Source organism: Bacillus rossius, chromosome 16 (assembly GCF_032445375.1).
Source record: "Bacillus rossius redtenbacheri isolate Brsri chromosome 16, Brsri_v3, whole genome shotgun sequence".
Lineage (NCBI taxonomy): Eukaryota > Metazoa > Arthropoda > Insecta > Phasmatodea > Bacillidae > Bacillus > Bacillus rossius.
Window position 1 is genome coordinate 22,185,017 of NC_086343.1, and position 12,680 is coordinate 22,197,696.

The 12,680-nt window shown below is 34.0% G+C and overlaps 1 protein-coding gene across 1 annotated transcript in view; it reads left to right on the forward strand.

The window, feature by feature from the left end:
• The window catches only part of LOC134539917 (neuronal acetylcholine receptor subunit alpha-7-like), an 85,839-nt gene that overhangs the window by 63,277 nt on the left and 9,882 nt on the right, over positions 1-12,680 (forward strand). Inside the window, 1 exon segment of the mRNA XM_063382268.1 lies at positions 2,348-2,457. Within this exon segment, the coding sequence (XP_063238338.1) occupies positions 2,348-2,457 (110 nt within the window).

Sequence of the window (12,680 nt, forward strand, 5' to 3'; positions counted from 1 at the left end):
ACCTTCCCTATTCTTCTGATGCTCTGTCTAGTGTTCCGAGCTGAGTTCTCACTTGCAGTTTTGCCAACATGAACACCGAAGAAAATTGTGACCGAGCTGAAAGATGCGTGACTAAACGAGTGGTAAATTCGAGCTGAGATAAATTTTAAAGAAAGGAAGGGAAAAAAAAGTTGGTGGTAGAGAGTTGGTTAAGTATCTCCTCTTTAAACTGTAACCGTTAACTACACATTTGACGTGTGCATCTTCTCACTAGCTAGTCTTTCAGGCGACCACAACTTTCTGACGCATTTCAAAGCTCAAATGCTGGCAATCCTGCGGCCGGTACGGAGGATCAGCTCTGCTGGCGATGTTGTGTCCTGGCAGGTGTCCTTTTGTTTACTGCGCTGTGCTCTCTCTCTGTTTGTTTGCTGCTAGCGAGGAGCGACCTCTACAAACACAAACACCAAAAATAGATGCACTTAGCCATGTAAGCAGAGTTTTCCTAGGGGAAGGAGTGTGCCACAAGAGTGAAAAAATATATATATATATATATATATAACGAAACTGTGAGAAAAAGCACAAAAGATTTCAATGCCATTTTCTTATTCCAGGGGTAACAATCCTCCTATCTCTGTCTGTATTTTCTCTCATGATCGCTGACGCTTTACCGCAGACTTCAGAAGCTATCCCTTTACTAGGTCAGCCCCCTTATGCTCTTGGAATGAAATCTCAAAATGATTGCCCACTTGGTTTTTGTGTTCTTTATCTTCCTAGTGTATTTCAGTTCTTGCTGTCCCCCTTTTTTTTCTCTCTCTCTTGCTTTGACTGAGATCTGTCGCTGCATGGCGGGCTTTAGGGGTCATCGTGAGCCCGGATTACGGGTGGCGATGCGATATTGTCGCCCCCACGATGTCTTCTAGCGCCCACTGCCTTTAAAGATGCCGTATGGTACCTCTGTTATGCATGCTTAGCAAAAAAAAAAAACTTTTTTTCTTTTATAAAAAATGGTAGCTTGTACTTGTATGATCTAAACGGATTGTTGGATGTTGTAACAAAAAAAAATTGATCCATTAAAAGCATTTAACTGTGACGGGCGCCTCGCCCCCTTAAACCTGGTGTGATCGCCTGGCACCCATTAAAGAACTTCCACTAAAATAAAAACCTGATATTATCCACTCATAATAATACAATAACTAATTGACACATTGTTTTACAGATCTCCAAGATGGCGCTTCTCTGGTCTCTGCTGTTCTTGTTCTGCAAGTGTCTCCTTTTCCCTCTTCCTTCTCCTTCCCCACAACCGAACCGATCCTAACTCCAGAAATATATATATAAAAGACACTACTTTGAAAACTGATAACACAAAATAAATTATTTTATAAAAAATTAACGGACAACCGAACAATAAACCGCATGAAATGAAAAAAAAAAACCTCGTGCTATGGCGCCCCCCTCTGCCTCCAAGTAACAACCGGAAGTCTAAACTAACCTAAAATAGACCTCTAAACGTTCCTACTGATCATCTGCCGTGAAAGGTAAATACAGATAAAAAAAAGACCAGTATAAGTAGATGGACAGTAAAAACACAAGTAGTTATTTGTGGGTGTTGTGAAGCTTCATTATGATTATGTATCCTGTAACTTGTTGTGCCGAGTGACATCTCAGCCAAATTAATGGAACAAAGAAAATATATTTTAAAAAATTTGTTTTGTCTATAAGAGATTTCACTCGGTATTTTCGTGTTAACTAGCATAACACAGGCAAAAAATACTCTTAACTCAAAATTGTTTGCAAAATTTTTGATTTCGGATGGTCAATAACTCACGGTGCTGGCAGGGGTCTTTTTTGCCTTGTTAGCAGCTCAATATGTAAAGTAAATATATATGTATGATTAAAACTATAAGCGAGACTGAGAAAGCTAGGAGGTTGCAGACATTTTTTTTTTTTGCTTTCAGTCAATATTTAAAAGAATCTAAAGCGAAGTTATTGAGTGCATGCGCTCACCTGTGTGTTCAAAATATTCCAATTGATATTTTAAAAAAAATATATAATTAAATACTCACGTGTGCTGTTTTTACACTGTGCTATGTATTAAAAAAAAAAATTAATTGCACGGGCTGGAAATGTGAGTAGGCATGTATCTATACCTAATGCCACGTTTGTCTCTATATCTGTCTCTCTTTCTGTATGTGTGTCTACTATCCTCTGTCTTTTTTTTTTTGTTTACTTTCCCCTCGTCTCGTACGAGGAGAGAGTGCGTGCGTGTGCGTGCGTGTGTGCGTGTGTGCGTGCATCCCCCCGCGGCGGACTCGATGTCCGCCCGGCCCCGGGTCGGAAGGCGCTGTATCGCGTCCCCTGGTGTTTCCAGGAACCTACTTCAACTGCATCATGTTCATGGTGGCCTCGTCGGTCGTGTCCACGATACTCATCCTAAACTACCACCACCGGAATGCCGACACGCACGACATGTCTCCGTGGGTGAGTGCCCTTCCTCCCACCCACATCGACCACCTCACCAGAAAACTACAATATATCGATAACGATAAGGGAAAAATAAAATAATCGATATTTCGGATCAAATAATCGATTATTCGGAATCGATTTCCAAAAAATCGAATTATTGTCCCGATAATATCGATCTGGCTTAAAATCATATTTTCCACGTTACCTCCCCACACCCACCTCCCAATTTTTTTTTTTTAATGTTATGTAATCACACGTTGATGCTGATGACTCATTCTCAGGGACGTATTTGAGAAAATATTTTTTTATGAACGTTTCAACGTAAAGATAATATTTTTTTTTGCTTGTAAGAGCTTAACTTTTGTTAGATAATTTCATTATAAAAATCTTGTTAGAGACATGTCAAGAACTAAATGTTACAAATACTTAAATATTAATTTCTTAATGAACCAAACAAAGTTAAAAGTTTAAATACTCCGATGACATGAAACGTCTTATATCGATATTATAAAATCGGATGATTTATTGGCATCGATGTAATTCAAACGATATATCGATATGTGTAAGTATTTCGCCATCCCTGCTCTTGTCTGGCACGGGCCGTCTGCGGCCTTTGAAGTCTCCGGCGGTGAAGGAACGAATCAGAGCTTAAGGATCGGTTTCGCATGACTTACTGGTTATTTCATTTTCTTGCCGTTGCTCTAACTAACCCTTTCAGTCACGCTTTGTCAATACTTTACAAACCGTTCTAATTTTTTTTTTATTTTGACTACATTTTTTGTAAATGTATTTAACGTAGTAACTAGTAGAAGTACCCAGCATTGTCCGGGCTTAACCATACCTGGGAGCGGATTTTTGGTGAACATCGTTGATAGCTATGCAATATAAGGAACTTCACCAACACTTGAAAAAAACGGGAAATTTTCATCTTTACCGCCCCCGTGAAATTTTTTAACGGAGATTATGAATGCATCAACAATGCAATAGCCGTTGCCACGGAGACGAAGGAAGCATCAACAATGCAACATACGTTGCCATGGGGATTTTCGATCAAACACAGGAAATTTCGATCTTTGAAGCTCCCAACCTCTTTCCCTCCCCCTCCCCCCTCACTTCTCCCTTTAGGAGTTGAATTATCATAAATAATGAAACACGTGTTATTTAATTCTTTTCAAGAGAATATTTACAAAATCTTATCATTGTAACTCATAAAAAAAAGTTTCTTCATACAAACGTTACCGCCACTTTTCACTCCTATAAGGGTAGAATTAAAAACAAAATCCCTCCTTAGCACACGTCTAGGGTACTCAAGGAATATTTCTTCCACATTTCAAATCTCTAGTTCCACCTATTTAGGCTGTGCGTTGTCTGTTAATAAGTCAGAGTTATTGTTTTATTAAGTAGATAATCTTAAGATATAATTATAATTATAATTATAATTACATATGATAGCATAATATTTTTAATTATGAAATATTTTTTCTCTCTTATGCATTAAACATCAATCAATATTTAACCATTTTTAAGTTTGGTTTTGTTTTAAAAGGAATTTTATGCCTGAAAAAAAGTAAACATAGAAATGTGTTGTAAAATTGTACAGTAGTTTTCTTGTAGTATTAAAATTATTTCTTGGCAACTGATATCCAAAGAAATCTTTTGTGTAAGTACAACAAAAAATAATTTTTTTTTCTGTGTGCGTTTGTTTGCAAAAAATTTTACTCTAACAGAAGAAGGGGATTTGTTAAAATTATCTATACTAGTAAAAACCTTTTCGAGGTAAAAAGTATGTATATTGGATGAAATGTTAAAGCAAGAATTTATAAATGTTATTAAAAATATTTTAATCAAAAATTTAAGTTTTTAAAATTTTTAAATGTTTATCTGTTTGTTAGTTTGTCTGTTTGTTTTGGCATTAATCGAAAAATACTTGACAGATTTTGATGATATTATTAAAAATATTAATATATTTAGCTCATTTAAATACTAAGCTATATACATTTACAGAAAAAGTGGAAGGTAGGGTTTATAAATAATCATATGTACAACCGGAGCTAAACAACTACTAAAAAATACATCGGCTAGCAGTAATAAGGTTACCAAAACTATCAACACTTTTAAACATTTGGCGAAATTCCACACCTAACGATTGTAAAATAGTTAAATTTTTAAGAAGAAAAATTTTAAGTTCAGAATATACTAGAACTAGAAGTAAGAGACAGAATTACCAACATGTATGTAATAGTACTTTTTTTTTAATTTTCCTGAATTCGTCCTTTAAGGAGGTGAAAAGAGGATAGGTTGTGTTTCATTAAAAACAAAACTTGTATCCCACAAGGTAATAAAGTGTAACGTAAAAAATTGGGCAAGAATATTAAACATAATAAATCTTAACATTATTTCTTTACCACTTTGCGATATTACGCACCTAAGGAGGTTAAGAGGGGTAGGTTTAGTTTTAGGAAAAAAATACTAATCTACAAGAAGTTGACAATATTATGTTAGTAAACCAATATCTTTATAAACTTCAAAGTTGGATTATTATTTACAATCCAAGGTTTCGTATGAACAAATATATACATAAGCCTTATTGTGTAGGCGCAAGCTTGAAAAATTGCAGGAAATTAGGACGGGCACCATATCAAACAAAAGTCTTATCTTTATAAAATGTGTTCACTCAGAATAAAATGCACAACACTATTTAAGTTTATTCAATTCAGTTAATTTTTATATGCTCCGACTAGTTAGAATCAGTGGTAGACATCAAAATTGTATAAACTAACCACTTGCAGACGTGTGTTAATAAATGGTAATGTCAGTTTGTAGCAGAAACAGGAATATTACACCGTAGTATTGTTATTGTTAGTAGTTAGCGTACTTATCTTTCAATCACGTTATAATTTAGTGTTCTCAACTCACTTGAATATAAATAAACAACTAAGCGTCTCTTAACTGTCGCTTACAATGGGGGTTACAGGTCGAAGCAAGGTCTTACTGAAATCACTTAAATGTTGGAGTTTCCCATTAACCAAACCTTTTAGTATTATCCTATGCACCTAAGATAAACTATAACAACAACATAACTCTCTAAGCACCTTATTTAGGGTCTATTCTATTCTCTTTAGCTATAACTAGAGACCGGAAAAATTCGCGAAATCATTTCGCGATAGGCTAAAATACAAATAGTTATACCTCAGTGCTGCCTCTGCTATTGGCTCACAACTCACCTAGAAGACTCTGAGCCAAAGAGAAACACTCAACAAAAGCTGTATCGAATCACAGGCTGCTACGTTGGGACGTCTCACAAGACAGCAGCCAATGAGTGGGTGACATTTGACCGAGTGTACGTAGAACCTTTGAATATATATACTGTATAGAAGTCGCCAGCCCAGGTTAAAATTTCTAATACGGTTTTGAGGTAGTTGGTTAATTCACCGCCGCAATCGCCACCATCTCTAGGGCATCGACTTGTGGTGGTCCCTAGCGGACAAGTGTCGAACTCTTCAAACACCCCTTCCCCCTCCCGTTGAACGAACTTGAGCTGCAGTGAATGATTGATGGGGGGTGCGGGGAATGACAGCGGGCGACAGTGCTGCGCTCTAACGTGTAAATAACAACTAAGATGATACAGGGCGTTACGGCAGCGCACTGCAGCGGTGAAGTTCCAAAGCTGCTCATCATACGCTTCTGAAAAACGTAGAGTAAATCCTATCCACTCGCGACTTCTATACAGTATATATATTCAAAGGTAGAACTATGGAGTTCATCCTACAGGTCATTGAACCCGCGAATTTTTCCGGTCTCTAGCTATAACACATAGATTTATGTAGCAGCGCCAGTGAACTGCGTTATGTCTTTTTAGTAGCACTTTTTCAGAAGTCATTTTTTACATTATTGTTCACTATCGTTAGCACGTCCGTTATTGGTTCTTCCACTCAGGTCGCGTGACTTGAGAGTCAACAAACACACATACACACGTTATACAAAATTAAAGCAATAGTTGTTTACTGTTTTCAAAAACACGAGGAATTGTGCATTTTTTGCTTACTAAATAATTATCCTTTAAAAGTTCTTTGTGGGAGCAATTACTCCTAGAGGGGTTGCATAGAGTATGATTGATATAGAGCGATAATCTGTTTTATTGGGCCAAATACTGTTAATGCTCCAATTATTAAAAAAAACGTTTAAAATATTTTTGACGTGACGTCTAATAAATCGATGAACGCCGGCTGCACGCACGAAAAATTTTTCCCGTTACGCACATTGTCCCATTACGCTCATTGTACGCTTGCACCGCATCTATCTCTCTTCCACTCGATTAGAACAACCATCGATTTGACTTTTTCGAGGCACATTAAACTTGAAACACTCCCATTCGTTTCCTACTTTTCCTATCATCGTCCTATCCTTAACAGAATAACGCAGATTGGAAGAAGTTAAATAGCAAACATGTATAAACGTTATAGTTAAAATAATCTCTTCGTTAAAGTAATAAACATATTTGAATTAATGAGTGCAAATAAAAGTAAATTAATCAATTAAATTGTAAATTTAATTTCACACCTTCTTTGTATCCATACAAAATAGTGATAATTCAATAAAAATGATTCAATTTTATTCATAAAAGTATGCAATCATTTCATCAATGTTTTTTTATGACGTTGTCACGTTAAACTATCGTCCGTAAACCGACTTTACAGACAACCAATTTTTTTTGGTACACTTTGTAAATAGACGTAGGCCATCTTGGCTGTTCTGTTGTTTCGGCAAGCTGGGTACACTGATTTTGTAACAGTAAATCTTTGTTCTTAACAGCAAATAGGTACAGACTTCCACGCACATTATTTGGTTTATATTATTGATGATAAATAAACATATTTCGCCTAGTACTGACTGGAAACATTACTTAACTAGAGAGAATCCTTAGACTTGACAACACTTATTTACTTTATAGCTGTAATTTTAACATCAAAAAGGCAAATATCGCTGGCCACATTGCGTGGTGTATAGGGAAAAAAATTTAATTAAGTACATTCGAGTACTTTTTCCCTTCTTATAAATTATATTTGGGCGTCGTTCAAGCATTTTACGATGTGAAAGACGAAAAAAATTAATTAATATGGGGTTTACGTCTAGAACACAGAACATGGATATTGAAATATATATGCTTCGCTTGTTGTAAGAAGCAATACCAGCTTTTTTCTTAGTGAGATTTTTGGGAAGCCATGAACAATCTAAATTAGGATGAGGAGTCAGGGATTTGCACCATGATTTTCTGGAATGCATGTCCAATATCCAAACACTACCCTAATTATAATTTTTTTAATTTAAATTTTCTGATTATTTCTACATATTACAATAATTAAAACTTTTGGTGTTCTATAAATTACGTTTTTATATTTGAAAATAATAATTTAATCATAAACCAACTACATAAATTGGACAATCTCGGGGTGAAAGGTACAAGTTAGTTTTTTTTTTACAAGAGGAACAAATAACTGATTAATATATTTACATGCAAACTTATGTAATTTTAAAATATTTATATTATTACCATACTGACATTGATACAGTTTGTTTAAACAAAGTTAAGGGTATACAGCTATATATTTTATTTTATTTTGTCCCTTTTGAAGAGAATAAAATGAAAATGTTCTAGTTCTGTTTCGCTACATGCAAACAATTTCTTAAATCCCAGAAAATATTTATCCCGTAAAATGGTTTAAGTGTGTTGAGCTAAACAATCTCCCATAATTCTAGCCTTAGTGATGCATGATCTTCTGTTTTTTTTCCGGTGGAAATACCGCGTAAAACGTAACATGCGGTGCTCGAGTGAGTAGCAAAAACTCAGTATCGAAAACTCTTCGGAAATCATGGAAACCACAGCGCTCAGCGCTTTTAGCGATAGTAGTTTCACAAATGGCTTCGAATATGATTTGTAACAGTCGAGAAGATTTAGTGAATGTCGAGAAACTTATAGTACATTTATTCAAACTTACTTTGCGATTTTATTTTTTTAGGTCTGGTGCAGATGTGATATTTGTCGCCATTTGCGAACATGCATTGATTTTACTGTGTTTGTCACGATGATTTAAAGTTAACAATAAAATCCGTCGGGATCTCTTAAAATAAACAAGATTTGCGGAAAAACCAGACAAAAGAGTGTAATATATATTCGTAATTCGTAATAATTTCATTGTGTTGTGTCATGTGTACATAAAACACATTTTTTCGTTCTCTAATGTTTACTTCGAAAAACTATCAAACTATCAAAACTATCAAAGAAATGATGAATAGTACATAGTAAAAACCGTGAATGATCAAAAGGAGATACATAAAGTTTTGAAGATAAGTATTAATTGGCTTTGTGACATCGCTGTTTATGATTCTAGTAATTCGAAGAGGTTATGAATGTTAAAACTTTGGTTAAAAATTCCAAAAACATATTATAATTAAACAATAAAATGTTTTCTCTTAAATGTAGGTGTATTTTTATCTCATTTTCAAAGAAATTATTAACGAAAATTTTGAAGACCTTGAATGTAAATTGCTGAATTATTTTGTTAACCTTCTACAGGTAATTTGATAGTTAAATTGAAAATATATTCTCTCTTTTTTCATGGAGAAACATATTTCCTTACAATGATAGCTTTATTTTTTACTGTAAATTTTAATAAAAACTTAATAACAGTAAAACATTTTACAAATTTTATTCCAGTTCAACGAAAACTGAGTAACCACATTCTTTGTGTTTTTGAAAGTTAACAAAACCAAATGAAACATAGCAAAAACATGAAACTGTTGCTATATACGTGTTTTATTAAAAAAAAATCATATAAATGATGTTTGTCTCTTTCCCCAACCACACACAACTGCATTAAATCACTACTTAATGAACATGATACAAGCCATGTGTAGCGACTTCCCAGATTAAAACAAATCAAAATATTCTAATTAATAAATCATCGTTGTTTTTGTTTAGCATCTGGTAATATAATATACACCGTTCACGTTGAAAACTCAGTAATTAAACTTATGCGCTTTATTATAATAAGGTTTACGAAGTAATAATTGCTTCAGCCCACGTGAACTGCTAGGAGATTTCATTTCTGTTCTGCTGTGAAATAATAAACGAATGAAGGGTGAGGAAAGACAACGGAAATTTTGGGGGGATTTACATACAAATCTGTTTTAATTGAAAAGCTTTCCTAGTGACCGAGACAGGAGGAACCAAGTGAGGGAGGGGGGGGGGTGATTCACTGTGTTTGTTCAAGCTGGAATTTTCCTGTTAAGTCTGTGTAATTAAAAAAAAATCTTACAAAGAAATTAGCGGTAAGCACAAAATAGAAATGAAAGTTCGGAAATTGAAGGGGAAGATGGGTCATAGCAGTACTTCCTAAAGTACGGTGTTAACTTAAGAATCAATTAAAATAAAGTCGCAACACTTTCAAACAAAGTCATTGTGTCGTAACTTGTTAATTAGTAGGATAGATGAATGAATCCCGTTAAATAATGAAAAGAGTATATATATATATATATATATATATATATATATATAGGAATAGAAGTACTGAAAATAAAATAATAGGTTAAAAATATTGCACAGAGTCAAGAATTATAAAAAATATAAATTCGAACATAGGTTTAGATATTCAACACTTGCTCAGATACCTTTATCCAAATGAGTCAGTTAATCTATACTAATAATAAAACTGTTTCAGTTAAAAAGTCTGCACATTGGATATAATGAAAAACAAAATATTGGAAAGAGCTATTAAAATTGCTTGTATTTTAAAGAAATAGTTATTAAAACATTGGCCGGTTTGTCTGTTTGTTTGTTTGTTCCGGCATCAAACGAAAACTACTGTACGGATTTGGATGACAATTTTTATTAATAAGTTCTTTGAGTAACCTAGACACTAGGATTTACATAGTTACATAATTCCACTCCTCAGGGAGAAAAAAGGGGTAAATATAGTTTTAAGATTATTCATTATACCTGCGAAGCGAACCAAGCATATGACAAAATATTAAATATATTTTTAAAAACATACCAAAACTATCACCAACAATTAAAATGATATGGTTTTATAAAGAAAATACATACGTCCAAATTTTTTAGAACTAGAGGATAGAAACTAAGAAAGTAGAACATTCATTTAAATTACCTATTGTATGTTTTCAATTTATTGTAATTGGTTCTTAAGGGGGATGATGAGGGGTAATTTTTGATTTACTTAAAAAAAATTGTTTCTCTGAAACTAATGAAGTTAGACGTAAAATATTTGGTAGGAGTAATACAAATAATAAATATATCATTATTGATTATACCATTTTGCTATTTCAACCATTATTTGTTTTTGTCTGTTTGTTTTTTTGTTCCGGCATCAAACGATCAATCACACACTTTTCTTACAACGGTGAAATATTACCAATACTCCGAAACTGCGCGAGAAAAGCGGCGAATTATAAGCTAGTTTTAATATAATGTTTGCACGAGCTACATTACTATTTATATTAATGAATATAATTTTATTGAAACTAATAATTTTAATTTTATTAATATCTTATTACGACCTATAGTTTATTTTTTCTCAAAACTTAAATTTATAATAAATTTCATTTCACTTTCATTATTAATTGGTATGGGCTATTTCAAATATTGTTATTATCTACTTGGTAAAAACATACTTTTTAAAAGGATGCAAAAACTTTGATTTATATCCGCTAATTTTCTCATGGATAAACAAAGTAGGCATTTATGTTTCGTTAAGAATGCAATTGAAACAAATTAATGATATTAACTGACAAAATAATAACAATACTTTATATTCCAAATCTAATGGTTATTTCTTAATGTAACAATCTATTGTTGCTGAAGTAAATTAGCTATATTTAATGAATAAAGTAAATTTCAGAGTTCTGTAAGAAATAATCTTAATAAGGCCTATAATCTGCTATAGTAAAGAAAGGGAGAAATAAGTGTGGTATGAACTAATCTGTAAAAAAAGTGTAAGTATACACCTATTTATGTGGCAGTTGTATCTTTACCGATGTAGGTGTATTTTAACCCCACAGGTGTAAGTATATTTCAAATCAACACCTCTAAAATAACAGCATTGACGTAGGTGTAAATTTATCCATCACTGAGAGGTAATTTAACCATGAAGCTTTAAAAATCACATCTGCAATGTATTTGTGATTATAAAAAGCAGTTTGTTTTAAAAAATCCTACCTACCGTACAATGTAAATCTATACACACATTATTTACGTAACTATAAAGTATGGGGGAAATTATATTTGCCAGTGTACAGTAACATCTTTATTGCATGCATAGAATTACACTGCTGTATTTAGGTGTTTTTTTTTTATCATTCATCAAGTAAAAATTATAAATACCCAACATATGTAGCTTTGCGCAATGAAATTACGGAGAGAAAAAAAAATTTCTTGTAAAGCATCAGTGAAGACAGTATGATACGGCTACTATTTGCAGGCCCTTATGTCAGTGTGTTAGGGGCAATGTTAATGTAAGTATTTTTGCGTAGACGTGTTCAAATTTTATTTATTTTCCAAAATCACCACTTCCCCCCCCCCCCCCCATAATTGTATCCGCCAATGTTACACGTAAAATAAGAAATAACTTGTGTGAATTTACTCATTAGGCAGAGATCTTTTAGTCAGCCGCATTTCTGGAAGTGCGTTCTCGACGTGAAGTAGGAAGTAGTTTCCCTCAGTTCCGCTAAGGAAGAGCCAGAAGTAAAGTTACTTGGGAGCTTGTCCCGCCAGGAATGGGGGAAGCCTTCTTTTCACAGACGAGAGAGCCAAATCCCGAAGTTCCCCGAAGTTCATGCTTTTTTTTTTTTCCGTATCTTTAATGTAGCTATCCTAACCAAATCCACCGTCCACAATGTTTTAAAGTATTTATAATGTAGCTAACCTAACCTAATTGACCATTACTATCCTTTTATCAACACCGCCATATTTATTTACAAAGATTTTTTTTTTCCTAACCTAACTAAAACTAAGTGTATTTTGGAGGGGTCCGGGTTAGGGAGGGACCTAGGTGCGTCTCAGGCCGAAGCCTATACGCCTAGTCATGCTGGGATTAGCCATGCAAGGAGAGGGTCGCATGCATCATGTGCTAGGAGGGGATTGGCCAGCCATGGCAGCGATTGGCGCCATGACTAACTCCCCTCACTCTTAAATCTAGACTATAACTAGAGATAGGGTGGGCCCA